Source organism: Alosa pseudoharengus, unplaced genomic scaffold (assembly GCF_046254945.1).
Source record: "Alosa pseudoharengus isolate Yale_2024_CS ecotype anadromous, Long Island Sound unplaced genomic scaffold, YU_APseudo_1.1 YU_APseudo_1.1_scf_28, whole genome shotgun sequence".
In the NCBI taxonomy this organism is placed as follows: domain Eukaryota; kingdom Metazoa; phylum Chordata; class Actinopteri; order Clupeiformes; family Clupeidae; genus Alosa; species Alosa pseudoharengus.
The window spans coordinates 49,487-74,000 of NW_027468709.1; the positions used below are offsets into that span (position 1 = coordinate 49,487).

Below are 24,514 nucleotides of genomic sequence, written 5' to 3' on the forward strand. Positions count from 1 at the left end.
AACAACATAACACTTTGGTTTCTACACTGAGTGGAGTGATAGAGGTGTTTCATTCTTGGAGTGAGTTAGAAATATGTTTGATCATAAAGCAAAATCAAATCTTTATTAATAGAAAATAATGACAAAGTAAGACATCAGCGAGCCATTTTAGAAGTATTTGACATTATTTTCACGGCAAAATGTTTTTGTTAATGAAAAAAAAACATAAAAAATTCTGATACAATAACTATGTAAAGCACAGTCAACACACACCAATCTAGCTTTACTTTTGCCTGATCCCATCCCTGTTCTCAATAAGGTTACAGGTCAGGTGGAGCACTTCACTGTGAGCTCCAGTAGTTAAGTATTAACTAGTCAGGACCCTGTTTATGAGAGCGAAGGTCTGTGTCTAGGCATTGGGATGTGTGGGGTCCAAGATCTCATGCAGGATTTGTTTAGATTTCTTCAGCCACGGTTAAAAATGGGTGGAATTCCAGCAGCTCTGCTCCTCAGCGTCTTTCTCAGCTCGGTTCTTCAGGGCATGTGTGCAGATGGTAAGATGAAATTATGATGTGGAGATAGAGATATAGCTCACAGATCCAATGCACAAAGCGGTACTGTAAGAGCCATTTGTAGTCCCTGTTATTATTTGTGGGTTAATCAGGTTTTACTTATTTTAGCCACTTGGGAATGTAGTGCACCGGGTGCAGTGTTGGGAGTAATGCATTAAAAAGTAATGTAATTACAGTAATGCATTGCTTATTGCTGTAATGCAGTAATGTAAGGCATTACCAATACAATTTCAGTAATATTTTACTCGGTACAATTCTCAGTAACTGAAGTTACTTTGCTTTTTAATCCAAAATTGAGAAATGCTCAATTGGCACCAGAGAAGATTATCCAAGAATTAAAAAAGTAATCTATGCTGGTCCTGGAATTTGATTGCCTTGTTATCTCTGCCATTCATGCAACAGATCTAACATGGTTAGGCTATACTTCTCATTTCAAGCAGTGAGAATAACTAAAATGTTGCTTTTACAGACAAAGATCGTAGCCATTATTCTCAAACTATTTGCATTAAGTCTACACCACTGTAAGTGGAAGGAAAGGCAACCAGCAATGATGAGAACCATTTAAAGTCAACATACAATTTCACTATGGCTATATTTTACTAAAGTTGTGAGTGACCTTTGGCCTTTGGGGCCTACATTGTCCCATGAGCCATAACTGCAACCATTATATTGTTCTTTTGTTAGCCTTAAGCCTAGCTCAGTCATTATGCCATACCACATCACCTCCTGCCGTGTAATGAGCTGCATTGAACACATGAAGATCTATTGAGAACACCAAATTCATATTTCCTGTTATTTTGGTGAAAGTAATGTAAACGTAGTGTAATGCCTTACAATTCAAAGACAGTAATATTGTAATGTAACAAATTACTTTGAGATGACAGTAACAAGTAATAAATAATGCATTACGCTTTCAAAGTAACTTGCCCAACACTGACTAGGTGTGAGTGGTGTGGAGGTAAACAGGTGTTTACTGACCAATTAACAAAAGGTGTGTATGGGGGGGGGCTACAGTTCTTACCGTGACCGTACACAATTGGTAGCATACTACAATAGCCTATACAGCAACACAGCACAAGGGTGATTTATGTCAACTTTAAAATCTGCAATAAATGGGACACCACCCGACTGGACTGGACAACTGTTTTGGACATTAATATTTGCACGCGGTAAGAACAAAGTCCTTATAGGCAAGTCCTTCCACTCGGCTTCACGAAATCATGACACACCAACCTCGCTCCAGCTTCACAACATCATGACACACCAACCTCGCTCCAGCTTCACAACATATGATTGGCACGATGTATTCACATGTCAAATTTAGGCGGCGGAAGCGGCGGAATATCTGTAGACGACTGCCATGTTTGCGTTACAAACTAACCCCATACATTTCAATGGGAGATTCTTTGAGCGCTGTGTCTCCATGCAGAGGCTGAGGACTCAAATGGTAGTCTTGTACATCTTGACATTTTCTCTAAGGTCTTGTTTTGTTTTTAGTATTTATTGACACCGAAAGAGCCTCTGAGGTTTTAATCAGAGCGAGGCGAGCCAATTCCTTTCTTGAGGAGGTGAAGCCTGGTGACCTGGAGCGTGAGTGTCTGGAAGAGATATGTGATCATGAGGAAGCCCGTGAAGTGTTTGAACAACAGCTGGTGAGACCACAGTTTTCAATGTCTAAAAGTTATTTTTGTGATGTTTTTCAAAGTACAGATAACAATGTTAAGGAACTGCTTCTTTTCTCCTTTCAATTTAGCCACAGTTTTGGTGGAAATACCAGGGTAAGATGTCACTATTTCAATTGGACTCACCCACAGTCAACATGCTTAGTTTGTTTGATCTATTTGTAGATATATAAATAGGATCAGCTGAACTGTGGACAAAGTACAACTATAGACTACAGACCACCAGAACACTATTGTATTGATTAATTGTGGTTACATTGAAAATGATTGGCTAAGTATATATCCCATTTAATATTTCAAATATCATCAGACCACACATATTTCAGCTAAATGAATGTAAACAAAAACTTTGAATCACTGAGGATGTGCTTGGCTATTTTACAGGCTGCAATGGCCTGACATTGCCCAGAGATCCAAATTCTACACAGACTCTCAGAAACTGCTTGGATGGTAAATAACTTTTTTTTTCTGCCATCATGCTATTATCAGTCATAATCAGGTGTCTTCACAAAAGTGCTGAAATTCAAAATGAAATGTGTGTGCAGCATCCGGCGAGTGTTTTGTTGGGAATGGAGAGACATACAGCGAAGCAGTGGCCATCACCTCCAGTGGAAAGACATGTCAGTACTGGAGCAGCAACTATCCACACAGAATAACGTATGAACTAAACTCTTACTGCATCAGCAACTATCCACACAGAATAACGTATGAACTAAACTCTTACTGCATCAGCAACTATCCACACAGAATAACGTATGAACTAAACTCTTACTGGAGCAGCAACTATCCACACAGAATAGCGTATGAACTAAACTCCAAGGGCACGGGAAGGGGGGTGCTGAGGGTGCTGCAGCACCCCCTGCTGGCAGGAGATGGATTTTTTAAAAATATTATATATTTTTTTAAATAATTACTAATTCGCTTGTCTGACATTATTTATATTTTTGTATGTGAAATGATGAGTCAAATAGCAAAAAAGGGTTATGGATAGGTTTGAATATAGGCTACTAAAAATTAACAGTTATAGAGATCAACGTGAACGTGAGTCAGTTAGGCTAGGCCTACTGTAAGAACCGTAGCGTGGTTTCATCTATGTGATAGCGATCAAGTGTGTAGGCCTACGGTTGATATAGGCCTACATATTCTATGCAATTTACACATTCAAAAAACCATGGATAAGCTGAAAGAAACTTTAATTGTGTTTTACAGTTTTGCAAAAATAATAAATGCATAGCTAGTGAAATCATTTCACTATCCTGTCGCTAACATAGAAATTATTAGGACACATACTTGCTGTGGAGATGACACACTTTAGGCTATTCAGAAATTATTTGCGAGAATCGTCGGACATCCATTATTTTTGTTATTCAGCACCCCTGGTCAAAAATAGGTTCCCGCGCGCCTGCTAAACTCTTACTGCATCAGCAACTACCCACACAGAATAACGTATGAACTAAACTCTTACATCATTAACTATCCACAGAGAATAACGTATGAACTAAACTCTTACATCATTAACTATCCACACAGAATAGCGTATGAACTAAACTCTTACATCATTAACTATCCACACAGAATAACGTATGAACTAAACTCTTACATCATTAACTATCCACACAGAATAGCGTATGAACTAAACTCTTACTGCATTATCAAATATCCATACAGAATAGTGTATGAACTAAACTCTTACTGCATCAACAACTTACCAATAATTGCTGATTCTTCTGTGTGACCCATTATTTGCGTTTGAGCATTATCCTATTACTAATTTCTCTCTGAATAATGTGAATTGCATCATTAATGGCTTACTATCATGACACCGTTGTATTTCTACCAATTATGTAGAGAATTCAACACAGCCCTGGATCATTCTTTGAAAGAGAACTATTGCCGAAATCCAGATCAAAGTCCTGATGGACCTTGGTGCTTCACTCGTGATCCCACAGTCAGAAGAGAGAGCTGTGCTATTCCAAAATGTGGTAATTGTTCACCAAATATGAGTTTCAGGTTTTTCAATGGGAAACCAAAATAATGGTGGGTCATGTGTTCATATTTGCTATGAAAGACAAGGATAAAGGACAGGAAAGCGGATCAAAAAGATATGAGTTGATTTTTGATCATTCCGAACCACACTGTAACGATTCTGTAGCTGGTTTAAAGTTATGTTTTATTTTCCAAGTAGTTAATTATAATTATTATTTTTTAAGGGGTGCCAGGTAGCATAAGATACCACTTTCCAACACAAAATGTTACAGGAGCACACAGAGAAAGTGTCACAGTTATAACATTAACCCATGAGCCCCTTCAGTCAACAGTGAATTCAGAATCAAATTAAATAAATTTGTCTGGCCCTCACCAGAAGCACCACAATATTCACATACTCATCATAAACATCAAAAATCATCATGAATTCATACACTCTACAGTTGAAACAGCACAATGACAGATAACAGGAAAACCCCAATGCTCAAATGTCCTTTTGAGTTTTGGCCCATTTAGTACTCCGTAGGTTCAACAAAACAATACCATAGCAGAGAATGTCTAATAAGGGGAGAACTGCCACTCTGAAAACTTCCGGTTTCTGATCTGGTTGCAGTTCCTTCTGTGGTTCCACATGAGGGCGCTCGTCCACGAGTGCAGAATGCATGGAGGTCTATGGAGCTGTACCCCTCAAAATCCACTTTTCTTGGGATATAATTTTTTTTCAAGTAATTTGAATATTGTATTCGAAAGGGGAGGCAAAGTAAATACACTTGGTGGAGTATTATATTTTTTAAAGTCACTTAATTGTTCTAAAAAGCCTTTCAAACGTGTCAATGATGTCACTCATTAGCACAATGCTAGCGTGTTATGGGCAACAACGACCCAAACTGTAAGAAATCAAAAGGACATAGCGTATTTTCCGGACTATAAGTCGCACTTTTTTTCATAGTTTGGCTGGTCCTGCGACTTATAATCAGGTGCGACTTATATATTAAAAAAATTATATAATTGAACATGTTTTTCAATGTTAATTTATATTAACTGACATGAACCCTACATGAAACATTATCATCTACAGCCTTGAGACAGCGCTCTCAAATGCACAAGTCGTGAAACACACATGCATACTTAAATCCTCAAATTACTGCGGGGATTCTATTTATAGCTGGGCCTCAGATTCGACAAATAAAAGCCCTTATAATTTTGTTTCAATTTAACTCATAAAATAGCTCTTCTTAATAATTTATATTGTTGGTTGGTTTAATATTGTTGCCAACGAAGTCATTGTCCTACACCATGAGTCTCCAACACATTGCTCTCAAGCTACCAGTAGCACGCAGCCCCAGGTTAACCTACATTTAAACACAATTGTTGCTGCCAGGCATCAGCCTATGAATTTTATAAAAAAGTAAATCATGCATAATTAAAAAAAATAACTAAATTTAGGCTATCTTAGACCTCTTTGGCTGTACGGAATAAGGTTTCCCTTGCAGCACAGCACACGTTCCATGAATGAATGAATGAATGAAAGCGGATGCCTTATCTCGCAATAAGCGGATGGACATCCCGACACTCTTTCATACATGAAACTTAATAGTGACCCAATGCCATTGATAGCCTACCGGTATGCTGCTCCAAACGAAAAGTATAGGCCTATGTCTCACAGTAAAACGCAAGAAATGAAGGCCTATAGCTGACTCGAATAGGCTACAAGCCATGGTCCAAATAAAGGTGCTGTGCTTTGCCCAGCCATAAATTCAGGATTCACGATAGTCTGTCCACTAAACATTCCTCACGCGTTATCTGGACATGCATGAAAACATTTGAAAACAAAACTCACTGCCATGTAATATTTGATCGCTGTTTTGCTACTAATTATCTTTCACGTGAATACGCACAGAAAGTGAAAGTAGGCCTACTATGCGCTCCGTGTCTGTAGCTGTCTGTTCACGTCCGCAATCGATTATAACGTTCCTCAAATGGAGAACACATCCATGTTCTCTCGCGTTATATTATAGGCTGTCATGCTTCTGTGTTTGCGGTTCCTGATCGCTAAACGTTTGTTTTCCTTTCCTGTCGATAGCGGTTGATGTAGAAGCACGTAATAGGCTATAATAATTTGACTTTAGCGGTGACAAATCCTGCTGAGAGAGAGAGAGCAAAGAGAGAGAGGCACCCCCAAAGTGGTCCTGCGCGCGTGTGTGTGTCTCTGCATGGGGTTCAATTGAAGTCAGAGTTGGTCCGCTTTCAGGCCGCTCCATTATTAGATTAACGTCAGACAGCGCTGTAAAATGTGTGGGAATTTCTCGCATTATGATGGCTAGCGTTGCAGGACTTTTATTAGTAGGCCTATGCTCAATACTTAGTAATAATTTATGCGCAATTCTGCACTGAAATTTAGGCCCTGGTTTTAAAAATCTTTTTTTCTCTCGCTCTCTCGGCGAGCATTTGTTCTGCTGCCAGCTTGTGCCAATACGCTATATCGTCCAAAATGCTTGATTGCATTGCATTCTCCACATTTTTAGCTAAAATTTCATGTACCACATCAGCATTTTTGTTCAGTGAATCTTTTGTAAATTGCTTTACAATAGCGTCGGGCACTTGTCAGCAGCCTTCGGCTTGCCTCTTGCCACTACTCACTCCTACGTCTTTAAGATTCCCTGTAGAATTCTCAATATTTTTGGCCTCAATGTGTTCAGTTACATAGTCTGTCTGTTCTTAGTCTTGGATTTTGTGAAATAAATTTCTAAATATCACCTGCTTGCTGCAGCTTCGGTCTGCACGTCCTTTTAAAACTCTCTCTCGAGCATTTAATCTGCTGCCGGCTTGTCTCTCCACATCGTCCAAAATGCTTGATTGCATTGCATTCTCCACATTTTTAGCAAAATTTTCATGTACCATATAAGCATTTTTGTTCAGTGAATCTTTTGTAAATTGCTTTACAATTACCGTCGGGCCTATATGCCTATTGCCTGGTTTGTCTCAGCTTCAGTCACGTCCTTTTAAAACCGTCTTTTTCTCTATCGTGAACATTTAATCTGCTGCCAGCTTGTGACTCCACATCGCCCAAAATGCTTGATTGCATTGTATTCTCCACATTTTAGATACATTTTGGTGTACCACATGGTATTTTCGTTCAGTGAATCTTTTGCTTTGCAATGACCTTCCTGCCCTTCTCTTGGCTGCCTTCACTCCTTCGTCTTCATTAACATTAATCTTTTTGGCCTCAATAATCAATCATACATAGTCTCTGTTTTTGGTTTTGGATTTTGTGAAATACATTTCTAAATAAATGCGACTTATAGTCCGGTGCGACTTATATATGTTTTTTTCCTGTTCATGATGCATTTTTTGACTAATGCGACTTATACTCAGGAGCGACTTATAGTCCAGAAAATATGGTAAGTACTCGTTCATTCAACTTTTGACCTATAACCCATGTTGAAGTTATACAAACTACAATCAAATCTGAGATTTGTCAATGACAATCAGGTGAAAGAGACAAATTTAGCCGTCTAGCTCCATTGACTCCCATTCATGGCGATTGCCCCCAGTGGAAATCTGGTGGAACTGCAACCAAAATTCGGTACAATGGGACTTAATACGGAGTGGCCAGGCTCTCCGTAGACGGGCTCTGACCATAGTTTGTGAGTTCATCTAGCCTGGCGGGCCATCCTATATCATTGAAATGTATAGTCTGGAATCGAACCATTCACCTCGCTTAATCCAAGGGGCGGGCAGAGAATTGTCTTTCAAACTGCCTAGGCATGCAATAGGCCAGCGCTACGACCATATCCGTATCCGGTCGGCAAATACATCCTTCTTCGAAAGGAATGACTTAAGAGCATTGTGTTGCTCAACTTTCAAAGAAAAGCACAAGTCCAACTCCTCCAAAGTTGACGCCAACGCCGATTCAAACAACCGCTCTTCGTTCGCCATAGCCACCTTCCTCGTTGTTCACCGTCGCAGGACTGTCGTTATCCTGTTAAGCCGCCTTAAGACTCTCTAACAAAATAGAGCGCTGTGATTGGATGACGTCCACGGCGTCAGCCAATAGAAATCCCTATGGTTTGATTCTAGACGTACAGGCTGAGCAAATTAATTTGCCGCTGCTAGGGTGCGTCTAGATTTCTAGGCTAGAGTTCATCAGCAGTAAATATAACAAAACACTTAGTCAGACGTCTTTTTTTAGTTCAGTTTTGAAAACAAGGAATCATTGTTCTTTCAAAAGGATGGTTGAAAAAATATATGAGTATTTCGGAGTAGGGCCTAACGGGGAAACGTGGACATTAGTCAGTGTTTGTGAAACGAAAACATTTCCTCTGGCAAACGATCAGTGTAGGTGCGATGTGTGCGTTGGTGTGTGCGTAGCGGGGCTTTGGAAACACTGCTCCAGCAGTAATGTCACCGCCTGAGTTACCTTCAGATATGTAGGCCTCTCGGTATGTGGCTGGTTGTGGACTACAGCCCCAGGAAAAGGTGCGCAGGCCGCTCCGTAGGCAACCGGACACAGGCAGGAAGACAGCGGTCCTCGGAGGAGTAAACGTTGCAGCTCCGCGGCAAGTTTAAATTCCAGATATTCCGTCGGCGAGGGAATCTCAATTTAAAGCCGGCACGGACTTGACAGCGTAGGCTCACGAAGAGACGTGTTTTTAGCAGTTACTATGCTTTAGTTTGCTTTTCTTTGTCGTAGTTGTGTGTATTGATTGCACTTTTCTAAGACTCAAAAGAAACGGATATAGTGTTGCTGTAGGCTACGTTCTCACTCACGGTACCGATCCACTTGCACGACACTTCATTTTGTTGTGTCGCATTCCACTCTAGTCCTATGGGTGATGTCAAGCGACTTTAACGCGCCCGCAAAGCATTCCGGGAAGGCAGCGCTGCATTTGAAATAATGTCGCGCGTCAAAAAGCTGGCCGATGCCCAGCTTTATGCAAATGAATCCATTGAACGCGAGGCGACTCTCCAATGAAAGGACGAGTTTGTAGGTCCTTTGTTCTACCACAACGGTGCCTGTGAAACTTTGGTTCCGCTTACAAGACAAATAATGTTTTAACGATCTCTTCCACGACCACCTAGTAGTCCATAAAACAAACGAAACTAGGATTTGGATGAATATATTGACTGTTGGTGTTTCTGGTGAGGATTTGAGATTGCTTTGAGTAGTTTAAATAAAACAAGATTTCGAAATGGCTTGCATAGTTTGTTTAGGCTATTAATGTGTTGTATACTGTTAAGTACATGCCTAAAATCGTGGTCCATTTGTGGAAAAACACTTAAGATGTGTATGAGTATGAGCTGGTAACTGACATTTTAAACAAAACGCCCACACACGACTGAACGAGGGGAGGCAGCGCGACATCTATGCGACACGACAAAATGAAGTGTCGTGCAAGTGGATCGGTACCGTCCAGGGATGGATTACTGCACGGGCCTACGGGCTTTTGCATGGAATCATTGCCTCAAAATCAACAAATCAGGATGTAGGCTATGAATCTGATTGAATTTAGTATTGGCCATCAAAATGCACCAGAATACAGGAAATCACATCAAACAAATTAAAAGAAATTCCCCCAAACCCCCCCTCCCACATATACGACAATTAGTGGGGGGCCCTTAATACATCTGGGCCCAGGGGCACAAAAGTTCATAATCCGCCCATGGTACCGTCTCTCTCTCTTTCCATTGCTTCTTCTTCTTCTTCTTCTTCTTTGGGATTTTACGACAGCCGGCATCCAAAAAGTTGCATTGCTGTCTCCTACAGGACTAGCACCGTGGTGCACTATATCCTACTGTATAGTCCAGTGTCTTTTAAAAATGTGAAAAAACAGCGTTTCCCCCTCCCGCTTAACCCTATTTCTAAAATGCTTTTCAGAGATACTTCTCCCAAACCAATTTCTTGTCTTTGGCAGTCATATTTTCTACAAAAAATCAAAACATGTTGCTCTTTCCATTGCCTGCGTCCAACTATCTTTTAGCTCTGCCGTGGCACTGACTTAATTACAATAACAGCCCCCACCTGGACTGACGATTGCCATTGTTAATTGGTAACTCGCAGCTGAGCACAGGCGAGACGTGGGCCGTCACAACACACATTAAAAAAAGGGAAATATCCAATATTACAGTTCATTCACACAATGTATTTAGTGGCCTTCCAAGTGTAAATGATCCTGATTTTGTGGTTGTTTTTTTCTTTGTCATCAGACGGACCATTTGTTACTGCACCCCTCCCTACAAATCTCCCTCCCTTCAATGGCATTATTGATTACAACAGTTCAACAAACTGTCTTCTTGACAATGGCAAAGACTATAACGGAACCCTGTCTGTCACCATGAAGGGTTTCGCATGTCTGCCCTGGGCTACCCCTAAAGCTAAAAAGAAGGCTGCAGGACTCGAGTTTCTCCCCAACGTTGTACTGGAGGCAAACTACTGCAGAAATCCGGATAATGACGCAGAAGGGCCATGGTGCTTTGTAGATCACCCCAATGTCACCATGGAATATTGTGACCTGCAGTTGTGTGGTAAGAAGATGACCAAAAAGGAAAATGCAGTGCTTGTCTTGTTTGGCTCAATGTTCCCAATAATGACTATAACCTTGAGGCCTTTTGGTTGATTAAAATCCACTTCTTTCTAAATGATTACATTCTTAAAACAAATGTAATCATTTAGAAAGACTATGTGTTATGTGTTTAAAACAGCACACATTTAAGTATAAGTATATATACTCTTTTGATCCCGTGAGGGAAATTTGGTCTCTGCATTTATCCCAATCCGTGAATTAGTGAAACACACACAGCACACAGTGAACACACAGTGAGGTGTAGCACACACTAATCCCGGCGCAGTGAGCTGCCTGCATCAACAGCGTCGCTCGGGGAGCAGTGAGGGGTTAGGTGCCTTGCTCAAGGTCTGAGTCTACTGGTCGGGGCTCGAACCGGCAACCCTCCGGTTACAGGTCTGAAGTGCTAACCAGTAGGCCACGGCTGCCCGAAACATTGTGTTGTGTTGTCCCTATAAGGACATAGATATGCCTAAAAACAGCACATTGTGTTATTTTCAACACATTTCTTGTAAGAGTGTACATAGTATAACAAAATCAGTGTGTTAGAAACAACACAAATTGTGCTGTCCCTACCTGGACATAGAGGTGTGTTTAAAACTACACAAGCTGTGTTATTATGACCGCCGCGCAGCGAAGCGGCGGTCATATAGGTTTAGTCAGATTTTATTTTTTTATTTTTTTCGCATGCCCAAATTTCCGTCAATGATTCCCGGGACACTGAAAGACCGGGGTACACGAAACTTGGTGGGCATGTAACCCCACATGGATAGCATGGAACCATCGTTTTTCGTTTTGATCTGTAGCCCCCCCGCTGGACTGAAAGGAGGGTAGGGCAGACACAGTAGGGCAGACACAGTTTTCTGTGAATATCTCGAAAACCGTAGGGTTTAGGAGGACCATTTTTTTTTGTATGTTGATCTCAAGGGGCCATGTCAACCCATGCCATAACCACTCATTTCATGTATAGCGCCACCTAGTTAAACACAAAAAAGGAAAAAATTGTGTAAAAATGAGGTGTTGTAATCGTCAAAACTGCACGAAATTGGAAGTGTAGGATCATTATGAAACCCTCTGAATGCACGCCAAGTTTCGTGGAATTCCGTTCATGGGGGGCCACACAATAAATTAATTTATGTTACTATACACCAACTGGCCTGTAGGTGGCCAGAGACAGTTTTCTGTGAATATCTCGAGAACCGTAGGGCCTAGGAGGTCCACCTTTTTTATGTATGTTGGTCTTAAGGGGGCATGTCAACCCATCCCATTACCACTTATTTCATGTATAGCGCCACCTAGTTAAAAATTAAAAAGGAAAAAATTAGGTGTTTTCATCACAATATCTCTGGCTGACAAGGTCAAAACTGCACGAAATTAAAAGTGTAGGATCATTATGACACCCTCCGAATGCATGCCAAGTTTTGTGTACTTTCGTTCATGGGGGGCCTTACAATAAAATAATTTATGTGTACATTTAGTGACGTACACCAACAAGGATTCCCGGGACACTGAAAGACCGGGGTACACAAAACTTGGTGGGCATGTACCCCCACATGGATAGCATGGAACCGTCATTTTTCGTTTTGATCTGTAGCCCCCCCGCTGGACTGGACCCCCCAAAAGGAGGGTAGGGCAGACACAGTTCTCTGTGAATATCTTGAGAACTATAGGGCCTAGGATGACCATTTTTTTCCGTATGTTTGCCTCCAGGGGTCATGTTAACCCATTTCATGTGCACACATGTGCACAAACAGATACACACACACACACACACACACACATACATTCACAGTAATCATACGTATGACACATACTCACACAGTAGACATATGTACGCTTGCATGCACAGGCACATACGCAGGCACACACACACACACACACACACACATAACATAAACATAACATAACACAAACAATCAAGAATTTCTCAGAATTATGAACAGGCAAGATGGAGGTGGGGTTGTATAAAATTAATTTTACATGTGAAATCTATGAACTAATCATGTTTTGGTACTTGTTGTCTAGCAGATACCAGTGAGAATTGAGTGTGGATAATGCAATTTAGTGAGACATTTAGAATCATATAGGCCTTTCAGCGTGATTTCTTTTTGTGGAAAACATGTGCTGGACTAAGTGGCGGTCATATTTTGTACCGCTCTGCGGTACATCTAGTTTTCAACACTTTTGCATGATCTTTGTCGTCCCTGTTCAACTGTATTTTAACTAAATTAAAGGGGAACTATGCAGTTTTTTTAACTTAACAGCTTCAGAGTCATTGGAATTGTTATATGACTTTTTTCAGGTTGAATGGTGGCTGTCTCGCTTCCCCCTAACGCCTGTGAGCGGAGAAACCACCCTTGTGTAACCCTCATGAAATTAGGGCTACTAATCTAGATGCTGTTACATGTATTTTCCTATGGAGGGCGCTCCATGTGCTGGAAGACTAGAGCGTCCTACTAGCAAACATTCTCTCTCTCTACCAGCAACATATTTCCTGTGAACGTGCAGCTTAAAGAGCTCTCGGTTTTGAGGATAAATAATAACAAAATCGATTATTTTCTTACAGCTGTATACATAAGATATTAGTCTACTTTAAACGCAACTTTGAAGAAAGAAAAGTGATTCTGTTGAGTTTACAGCAAATCGTTCATCGAACACCTGATAAGATTTATCACACTGTTGACTCAACATGGTAGTCACATCCGCACACATTCAAGGAGCTGAACTTTGGGAATCAATACGCACACACACACACATTCAAGGAACTAAACTTTGGTAATCAATATACACACTACACAGGAACTGAATTCTTTGAATCAGTACATACAGGGATAAGGGATTGAATTCCAAGGTTCCTTTCATTTTCACATTTTATTTGTTTGCAGAGCTCTTCCTTACCATTTCATTTTGCCCATTTAATGCTGTGTACTTGCGCTGCTGTTTTGGAGGGAATAACACTGTCAATTGTTCAACTTATTAATTCCTTTTGTGAGTTAGTTATGCATACCTCTCTCCCGAACCTAGGTTGATGTTTATTGCTTGAATTACTGGTCCAGGTCTACGAGCGCTATTTGCAACTTTGGACCGGTGGGCCGACGGCCTCAGTGTCAGGAAGTAACTAGTGTAACAAATTGCTTTACTGCATTTACTCACATACATGCCGGGCACTGGCTAGAACAAGGTAGCGATGGAGTTTCTCAGACAATCGTCATGACAGAGCCAGCGAAAAGAAGCAGAAAGCGAGCAAACCCCTGTCAGAGGAACAGGGAAGAGGAAATCAAACAGACTGACCAATTGAGGAGTCGTAAATAATATACTCTGAGGCTGTAGGGGGAGCTCTGCAGAGAAACCTGCGAGGAAAAAGCGAAGAAATTGCCAAAACTAGTTCCTCTTTAAGCCATACTGCCATGTCATTATCATTTATTATTATTATTATTATTATTATTATTATTATTATTATTATTATTATTATTATTCACATCTTGCTTTTCTCTTGGCAGATGATCCACTAGAGAGTGAAGCAGATGATGTTAGGCAGGAAAGCCGATGGGGACAAACTGGTCCTAGAAAATCTTTCTTCAGTCCCCAGAGTTTTGGCAATGGGGAGCAGGGTAAGTAAGAGAGAACGTATGTGCAAGCTGGTCACCACCTTTTTCTAGACAGGTCACATCTCAGATGTAGATAAATGCATATAGCTCACTTCACTATTATTGGGAACCCTGACAAAGATGAGCAGAAAGTGCAATAATAAATTGCACTATAGCTTTATGTCTCATGGAAAAACCTAAAAAAGAAAAGAAATCCAACATTTAGTTCTAGTAGTTCTCTGGGGAAAACATCCCACATCAAGATAATTATGATAAAGAATGTTATGTTAAAGATATATGCCACAATTATTGGCACCTCTGAACAATATTCTAAACAAAATTCTATGAGGAATTGGAATGGAGAATTACATAATATAGTTGCTTTTTCGGGTCACCAAGTCTCTAGAATACATCTGACACATCCTCCATGCTAATACATGCTGACACATCCTCCATGCTAATACATTATTTAGAAGGCAAGAAAAAGCCTTTCTTGTCATTTAATCACAAATGAAAGTGCTAAGTTGCTAAACAATACAGAGAATTTGTCTGGAATCGTATTTCATGGTCACTCAAGGTGGATATGGTATACATAAGGATGGCTATACTGAAAAGATCCATATACTTACTAATATTTATGACGGAGGATCTATGATGTAGGTTGTTTTTTTTTCCAAATGACATTTTCTGCTCATGTAAACATCTATCCACTTTGTATTTTATTTCAGAAATGATTGGTTATAGGTTATAAAAGTTATAACTTACTATGTATAGAACAGAGGTTCTCAATTGTTTTGGTTCCAAAGACCCACTGTGGAGACAAAAAATATTCTGAGGACCTCATAATCGTACAAATGAAGCATATGCCATTTGTGTTCTCTGAAGTTGTGAGGTTCACTATCCTGTGTTTTCTGGCAAGTGTGAATTTGATATTTTGTCAACTTCAGATTTTGCTTCACTTGATACCATGGCCAGACTCAAACATTTCCCCACACTCATCAACTAACTAATTGGCAAATAAACTAGCAGCAGTAGGAATGGTTCTTTGTTAACTGATTCAAGATAAATGTTAATGTGGGTGGGAGCAAACAGACACAATTTACTTGTTTTATTGATGAAAAAGGTCCTCATCTGTAGATATGATTTTTTAAAATGATAAACCACAACTTGGGCTCTGGGTTGCAGACCCCACTTTCAGAACCACTGGTATAGAATATCTGAATAGTTTTATTGATGTATGTATTCCTTTTCCTGTCTTCAGTGTGTGGAGAACGCCCAATGTTTGAGAAAATAGGTAAAGCTGATTCAAGAGAACAAGAATTATTAGACGAATGTCGTCAACCGAGAATTTTGACAAGGGACAATGCAGACATTGGAAGTGCCCCATGGTAAAGAGCAAATACTACCAATCGTATAGCTATCTGATCTTACATCTTCTGAAGACCACTAATCTTATGTAGCCTATATAACTATCTGATCTTACATCTTCTGAAGACCACTAATCTTTTGTATATAGCTATCTGATCTTACATCATTTGAAGACCACTAATTTTATCTATATATCTGATTTTACATACTGGTATTTGTACCCCTTTTTTGTCACTGAACCTATCACCTGAAAATGAAATTGTACCTATAACAGGCAGGTGATGCTGTACCAGCGTAGTCCCCAGGAGCTGCTGTGTGGGGCTAGTTTGATCAGCGATGAGTGGGTCCTCACTGCCGCCCACTGTATCCTCTACCCTCCATGGAACAAGAACTTAACCAGTGAAGACATACTTGTTTGGCTTGGCAAATACTCTCGCTCAAAGTGAGTACCGGTAGGTGATTGCCACCGTTGTTTTGGATGTTTATGATACAGGTGGCTTTTTTTTTTATGTGAATATAGTACAAAAGCCCCCCCCCCCACACACACACTGTTACGTCCCTCCACTACCTATGGTGGTGCTGTTTCCTCATTTAATGTTTGGTTGCTCGGCAGTATGTTTTTGCTCTCTGATTGTGTGCAGGTGTGACCTGTAATGAGTGGGCGGAGCCACAACCTATAAAACCTAGGCACCCCAGACAGTCGACGGAGACTTGTGTTCTGGCTACCACGCTGATTATTTGTCTTCCTGCGTTGTTCCTATTGTGTTATAGTTAAACTCCCATTTTGTGTTTTTGTAATTTACCTTATTGTTTAATAAACCCCTAGACCAAAACGAGCCCAATTGACTTTTTCGGTCATTCTATGTTGTGGCCAGTGCGCCTGGCCATAACATTTGGGTCCTCGTCCGCTCTTTAGAGATTGTTAGGAAGTAGCAGGAATTTTTGAGTGCGACTTTGGGTGAGTACCATAATTTTTTCTGGGTAGAGGAGCGTGCACCTCAATTTAGTAAGCCGCCGGGCAGACACTGAGTCTGCCAATTTATTATTTTAGTTTCTTATTTTTGGTGGTGACCCTTAGTTGGTACGTTTCGGAGGTTGTGGTAGGCTGCGCAATCGGTCTGCTATGTCCTCACGGGTTCAACGTTCAAAGTACACCAGGTAGGGGAACCACTGAAGACTAGAGAGGCTAAGTTTAGTTTTTTTTTGGATAGGTAAGTAGGGATTGGGGTGTAGCAGTGAATCTCCCAGACCTTCGGTACTCCCTTGTATGTCGCTTTAGTGAGTTCATATGAACTATAGTGCACTGCAATAGTGTAGTGTTTAACAGGTTGAGGTTAAGGTTAGAATAGTTGGCTGCATATTTACGGGGTTCTTGACCCATTAGTGCGTCTAACCTTCCCTCAATTTGTCAGTATTGTGGCGTGGTAGAGTCATGTTAAAAGTTTTGTGGTCATTTCAGGGATTTTGATCACATCGTTTCGATATTTTTTTTTTTCTGAAGTTGTGTAGCAGCCTGTAGTAGCCGATTTGTTTTCTTGTTTATTTTGGATTGTTATATTAATCATGTCTGTGGTTAAGGAGTTTGCGGAACACCCTTCTGTAGAGGCGTTTAATAATCTTAAAAAAGAGCAACTTTTGGAGTTGGCTACCCAGTATGAAATTGAGTTGTCCTCTTCTGAAAAACGCCTCAAACAGAGCATTAAAACTGTTCTGCTACCAGTATTAGTAGAGAGAAGGGTTCTGCCTCCCGTCGATATGAGCGATTCCATCCGTTTGAAAGAACTTTCTATTCGGGAGAGAGAGTTAGACAATGAGAGAGAAGCGTTGCGTTTAAGAGCCTCCGAGAACCAGTTGGAAATGAAACGCTTAGATTTAAAAGCTAAACAGGAAAATATTGATATCATTCACACTGGGTCTTTCGACGTGAGTAAGCACATTAGGCTTGTACCACCGTTCATTGAGAAAGACGTGGAAAAATATTTTCCGCATTTTGAAAAAGTTGCATCAACCTTAAGTTGGCCGAAAGAAGTATGGACTCTGTTAATTCAGTCAGTGTTAACTGGCAGGGCACAAGAAGTGTATTCTTCACTTTCACTTGAGCAAAGTAAAGACTATGGTGTGGTTAAGGCAGCTATTCTTAGTTGTTACCAACTAGTCCCAGAAGCTTACCGACAGCGTTTCCGCCGATGTAAGAAAATCGAGCGTCAGACTTACATTGAGTTTGCTCGTGAGAAAGAGGCATTGTTTGATCGGTGGTGTTCGTCAAGTGAGGTACAGTCAGGCAAAGTTGCGAGCTTTGATTCTTGTGGAGGAATTTAAAAACTGCTTGCCCGATGTTGTAGCTACTTACCTTCATGAGCATAAAGTAGGTAGGTTCTGTAGGTTCATCTCCAGTTATGTCCAGATATCCAGCCCAGTCCCAGTCCAGTTATGCTGCGGTCCATTCTTCCAGTAGTCCAGAGCAGGCCTGTTTTTATTGTAAGAAGCCTGGGCACTTGGTGGCAGACTGTCCAGTGCTGAGAAAAAAACAAGCTGCTAAAGGCTTTGGGTTGATTAAAGCGTCTCCACATTCTGCGTCGCGCTGTCTGGAATTTTCAAGCGACGTAGAGACAGGCTATGAACCTTTCCTTAGCGATGGTTTTGTGTCGTTGATAGGTGATAAAAATCTCACTCCCATACGCATCTTGCGTGACACTGGTGCTGCACAATCATTCATTTTGAAAGGGGTTTTGCCTTTGTCTGCAACAACGAAAGATGGCACCAGTGTATTAGTCCGTGGCTTTGAGATGGGTTTTACTGTTGTTCCACTTCACCAAATCATTTTAAAGTCTAGCGTAGTCAGCGGCCGCGTTGCGGTTGGTGTTCGTGGATCTCTGCCTATTCCTGGCGTGTCCTTTATTTTGGGCAATGATTTAGCAGGTGGTAATGTGTGGAACCGAGTGGGTTCGGAAGTTCTCCCTCAAGTCGTTGCTGTGCCTGGCAAGCCAGCCGTCCATGAGTGTGTGGAGAAAAGTCCCGATGTATTTCCTGCCTGCGCGATTACTCGCGCTATGTCAAGGAAAGAAGAACGCTCCTCTTCTCCTGTTGAATTTGATCTTTCTGATTCTTTCTTTGTGAAACTTGAGTCTGAGAAGTCTCCAGGGGCATCAGCTGTAGTTCATCTATCTGGGCCTGATAAGAAAATGAATAGAATTGTGACGGAACCTGCGTGCTTGTCACGCACACAACTGATTGCTGCTCAAAAAGCAGATGTGTCACTAGTCTCTCTATTCTGCTCTGCCTCATCTGATGTTGACATTGATAAAGAACCACAATGTTTCTTCTTTCAAGACGGTGTCTTAATGAGGAAATGGAGGCCGTACAATGTTCCAGACCATGGGAACTCTGTCCATCAGATTGTGATGCCAATTGAATACAGAGATAAAATTTTGAGTGTAGCTCATGACTGTGTAGCTGGTCATATGGGGGTCGCCAAAACACTAAACCGTGTTAGTCAACACTTTTACTGGCCAGGGTTGAAGCGGGATGTAGTTCGTTTCTGTAAAACCTGTACGGTCTGTCAGCTGGTTGGCAAACCCAACCAGAAAATCCCTCCTGCTCCTCTGTATCCCATCCCAGTGGTGGCCCCGCCATTCGATCATGTCATTGTTGATATTGTTGGTCCACTTGTGCGCTCCACGAGTGGATATCAATATCTTTTAACAATGATGTGTGCAGCTACTCGTTTTCCGGAGGCTATCCCTCTGCGAAAAATTTCTGCCAAAGTGGTGTTAAAGGAGCTTCTCAAATTTTTTTCTATGTTTGGTCTGCCAAAAATCATCCAGACTGATCGTGGGTCGAATTTCATGTCTCGCGTGTTCACCCGTGTTTTGAAACAGCTTAGCATTCAACATAATGTTTCCAGTGCCTATCATCCTGAAAGCCAGGGGGCACTGGAACGGTATCACCAAACGCTGAAGAGCATGTTGCGTGCATATTGCTTGGAGTCTGGTAAGGATTGGGCAGATGCAGTTCCCTGGCTGCTGTTCGCCTGTAGAGAGGTGAGACAGGAATCACTTGGTTTTAGTCCTGCTGATCTTGTTTTTGCACACACTCCACGAGGTCCATTGGCCGTATTGAAAGATCAGTTTTTAAGTGAACTTCCTGCAAAAGACATCTTGAGCTATGTGTCACACTTTCGTTCTCGTTTACACAGAGCCCGTGAGTTAGCCCGTGAGAATCTTGAGAGAGCACAAGGCAAGATGAAACACTGGTATGACCGTAAGACCACAGATCGACACTTTAAAGTGGGCGATAAAGTACTTATGTTACTTCCCATCCCTGGATCTGCTCTACAGGCCCGTTTTAGTGGTCCATATGAGGTAGTACATAAAGTTTCTGACCGCGATTATGTAATCGCTACTCCAGACCGACGGCAGCAGAAGCGTCTTTGTCACATTAACATGTTGAAGCCTTATTTTGAGCGTGCTTCTGCTTCTGCTTGCCTAGGTTCATCTCCAGCTGTGCTGGAGTCTGATTCGACGAGTGACAAATCGGTGCTGTTGTCTGTTGTGGTGGAAGAGAGTGATGAGACCGAAAATAACCCATCTCGTGCTTTAATTGAGGGTCGTCTTAACAACACTGAAATGCTCTCAGTTTTGGCTGATCACCTCCCACATCTCACAGACTCCGAGAAGGCTGACATTTTGGACATTGTCCATCAATTTCCAGAGTTGTTTAGTGATGTTCCAAAACAAACTCATGTCATCGAGCATGACATTGATGTTGGAACAACAGCACCGATAAAGCAACATCCATACAGGGTCAATCCTTTGAAACGTGCTGTGTTAAAGAAAGAAGTACAGTACATGCTTTTAAACAACATTGCAGAACCTAGCATGAGTGCATGGAGCTCTCCATGTCTCTTGGTGGCAAAGCCTGACGGTACGTTCCGGTTTTGTACTGATTATCGGCGTGTTAACGCAGTTACCAGACCTGACTGCTACCCGTTGCCCAGGTTGGATGATTGTATTGATCAGGTGGGATCTGCAGTCTTTGTTAGTAAGTTTGACTTGCTGAAAGGCTATTGGCAGATTCCCCTCACCAGTCGTGCAAGAGAAATATCTGGCTTTGTTACCCCAGATGACTTTTTGAATTACCGCGTTATGGCCTTTGGAATGCGTAACGCTCCCGCAACATTCCAGCGGTTAATCAATACAGTGTTGTCTGGTATGTCTGGCTGTGAGGCCTATTTGGACGATGTGGTCCTTTATAGTGCGTCATGGCAAGAACATGTTCAGCAGATCCGAGATCTATTTTGTCGACTGTCTGCAGCCAATTTGACCATCAACTTGGCCAAATGCGAAATTGGCAAAGCAACAGTCACTTACTTGGGTAGAGTAGTAGGAGGTGGCAAGGTGCGTCCTTTGGATGCCAAAGTGTCTGCTATCTGTAGTTTCCCTCCCCCTGTTGATCGTCGTGAGTTACGCAGATTTCTAGGTATGGTGGGCTACTACCGTGGCTTCTGCAAAAACTTTTCATCTGTAGTAGCTCCACTGACAAATTTACTCAGTCCAAAGGTGGTATACCAGTGGTCTGACCAGTGTCAGAGCGCCTTTGAGAATGCGAAGGCATTACTTATTTCGGCTCCCGTGTTGGCTGCACCTAACTTTGCGACACCTTTTTTTTTAATGGTTGACGCAAGCGATCATGGTGCTGGTGCTGTCCTCCTCCAAGATGGTGTTGAGAATGTCCATCACCCCGTTTGCTACTTCTCTAAGAAGCTCAATCAACATCAACGGCGGTACTCCACCATCGAAAAGGAGACTCTGGCTATTGTTCTTGCTGTCCAACACTTTGAAGTGTACCTGGGTGCTTCAGATAAAACGGTCATTTATAGTGATCATGACCCCCTGAAGTTCCTCAGCCGCATGAGAAACGCCAATCAGCGTCTGATGCGGTGGAGCTTGATTCTACAACCCTTTAACATCGAGGTCAAGCATATCCGCGGTACTGATAACGTCTTGGCAGACGCTTTATCTAGAGTACCTTAGCCCAGTATTTTCATGTCTGCAGTTATTTTATAACTGTATTGACATGTTTATTTTTGTTTCTTTTTCTGTGTGTTTATACTTTAAATTACAGCATTGCTGTAAAAAGTAATTCAGTTTTGAAATTGTCACATGCATCTCTGTTGTGGGATGTTTGTGTGGCACCACATATGTCTTGTTCTTTGTGGTTATGGAGACTGGAGTCACCATTTTGGTGTGGGGGTGTGTTACGTCCCTCCACTACCTATGGTGGTGCTGTTTCCTCATTTAATGTTTGGTTGCTCGGCAGTATGTTTTTGCTCTCTGATTGTGTGCAGGTGTGACCTGTAATGAGTGGGCGGAGCCACAACCTATAAAACCTAGGCACCCCAGACAGTCGACGGAGACTTGTGTTCTGGCTACCACGCTGATTATTTGTCTTCCTGCGTTGTTCCTATTGTGTTATAGTTAAACTCCCATTTTGTGTTTTTGTAATTTACCTTATTGTTTAATAAACCCCTAGACCAAAACGAGCCCAATTGACTTTTTCGGTCATTCTATGTTGTGGCCAGTGCGCCTGGCCATAACACACACACACACAATTTACTTCAAAACGTAAATCTTTAATATATTCTAGATTCATTACATATAAAGTGGAATATTTCAAGTCAACTTCTGTTTAATGATATTGATGATTGCGCTTACAGTTCATGAAAGCCAAACATGCGTATCTCAAACTATTAGAATAAAACGGTTATAATACAGAAATGTCGACCTTTTGAAAATAAATTAACTAATCTGAAATAGTTCATTTATACACTTGGTTTATCCAGGTTTGAGAGAGGGGTCGAGCAGATCAAGGGCCTTGATAAAATTATTGTCCATCCTAAATACAACTGGAAGGAGAACCTTAACAGTGACATTGCTCTCCTGCATATGAAGAAGCCCATAGAATTTTCAGCTCATATCCATCCAATTTGCCTACCTACTAGGCAGGTGGCTAAAGAGTAAGTTGAATCTTTTATACATTACAGAAGAAGAGTTTATGGAAAAACAGTATTTCAAATCAAGCACATATACTTGAGGCACACTGTCATATACGCTGATAAAATGAGTTGTCTTCTCTCTCTCTAGATTGATAATGTCTGGATTCGTGGGTCGTGTGACAGGTTGGGGGAACCTCTTTGAGAGATGGTCGTCTTCTCCAAAAGCAATCCCTTCAGTCCTTCGGCAGGTCCACCTGCCCATTGTTGATCAAGACACCTGTCAGTATTCTACCTCAATTCGTATCACAGACAACATGTTTTGTGCCGGTAAGGGGTTGCCTAAATCTGAGCTAAATCCAAATTTAATCACAGTGCAACCGGCAGTGGCGATCTGGGTACTATAATCATAGTGCAACCGGCAGTGGCAGTTTCTGAGGCAGGGGCCACAAAGGGGGTCCACATTATACACTGAGGGGTCAAGAACTGGTCAACTTCTATGTACAGAAACAGAATATCCCTTGTTCAGTAAGGCAGTGGTGTAGTCTATGTGAGACTAGTGAGCAGACACACTTACAAACAGACAGATGATTACACCTTCTTCCCTCTATCCGGAGAATAGCATTAGAAATGCATGCCCATGTGTACACATGTGGGGTGACATTAGCATCGTTTTGACAAAGCATGGACAACATATGCTTGTATGCTTGTAATGTACAGTATTAGTTGAATGGAATGTAACATTCAAATGATTTGAATTTTAGGATTCAGACCAGAGCAAAGCATCAGTGGCGATGGTTGTGAAGGGGACAGTGGCGGCCCTTTTGTCATGAAGGTAGACTGTTCTAAAACTTTAATTCTTATTTTTAGAATGAAATACAAGTCTTGTATTGTGTGCATGATTACACGTAGGACACTCAATTGTTGTATAATTTTCTTTTAAATATTCATTCATCAATCAATCAATAATATTTTTTTCTGGCTTTTCTCCTCTTCAGGATCGTACAGATAATCGCTGGTATCAGATTGGTCTTGTGACTTGGGGTGAAGGTTGTCACCAGGATGGAAAATATGGAATCTACACTCATCTATTCCGCATGAGGAGGTGGATGAAGAAGGCTATTGAGGCTGCATATGACAATGATGAATAATAACATTCTTTTTTTAATATATATATATTTTTTTCAATTATGAGATGTTTTCCCATTTTAATCCAGTTTGACTTAAGTATGTCAAATTGAGAACAATGGTTGTTTTATCAATTCCCATTTGCTTGCTACTTTGAGTGAATATACCATCTATGGATCATCTGCAAGCCCCTACTCGGAATTATACATTGAAAGAAATAACTCAATTGGTTCATACAGTGATTCCCAGTCCTGCATGTTGAAGGATTTCCCATCATAATAATTACGGGTTGCCTCTAAGGTTGCCCTATTTTCTCTCATAAACATAATATTTCTGATAAAAAAAAAAGTCATACCATTTCTGCATTATCTGAGAAGCCTAAACAAATGTTTTATTCCAGACACTTTTGCGGAAACCTGTGAATACACATGTATCCAGAATTACTTATCCTGGCTTGGCACGTAAAGCTAGGACGCCCAGCCCAAGCATAGTACATTCATCTATGTCCAGTGGCAAAATCCAAGATGTTCAGTCAACCTTGGCACCATGGTCTCCGATTTTTGCTCATTATTTGTCAAAACAGTTCCCCAATGTTATGACTAAAATATCAGCCTGATATTTTATTTCGTTGCTCATGAATTACTTTTCAATTATGGAT

General features: G+C 41.2%; 1 protein-coding gene across 1 annotated transcript; it reads left to right on the forward strand.

Annotated features, from left to right (window-relative positions):
* The first annotated feature begins 460 nt into the window (after positions 1 to 460).
* On the forward strand, positions 461 to 23,879 carry LOC143099412 (prothrombin-like). The gene is made up of 13 exons (XM_076262408.1): positions 461 to 533; positions 2,049 to 2,203; positions 2,305 to 2,329; positions 2,779 to 2,890; positions 4,082 to 4,215; positions 10,427 to 10,744; positions 14,283 to 14,393; positions 15,631 to 15,757; positions 16,012 to 16,179; positions 22,579 to 22,752; positions 22,880 to 23,058; positions 23,493 to 23,563; positions 23,727 to 23,879. The coding sequence occupies exons 1-13, from the start codon at positions 461 to 463 to the stop codon at positions 23,877 to 23,879; spliced, it is 1,800 nt and encodes a 599-aa protein (XP_076118523.1).
* Positions 23,880 to 24,514: the final 635 nt, after the last annotated feature.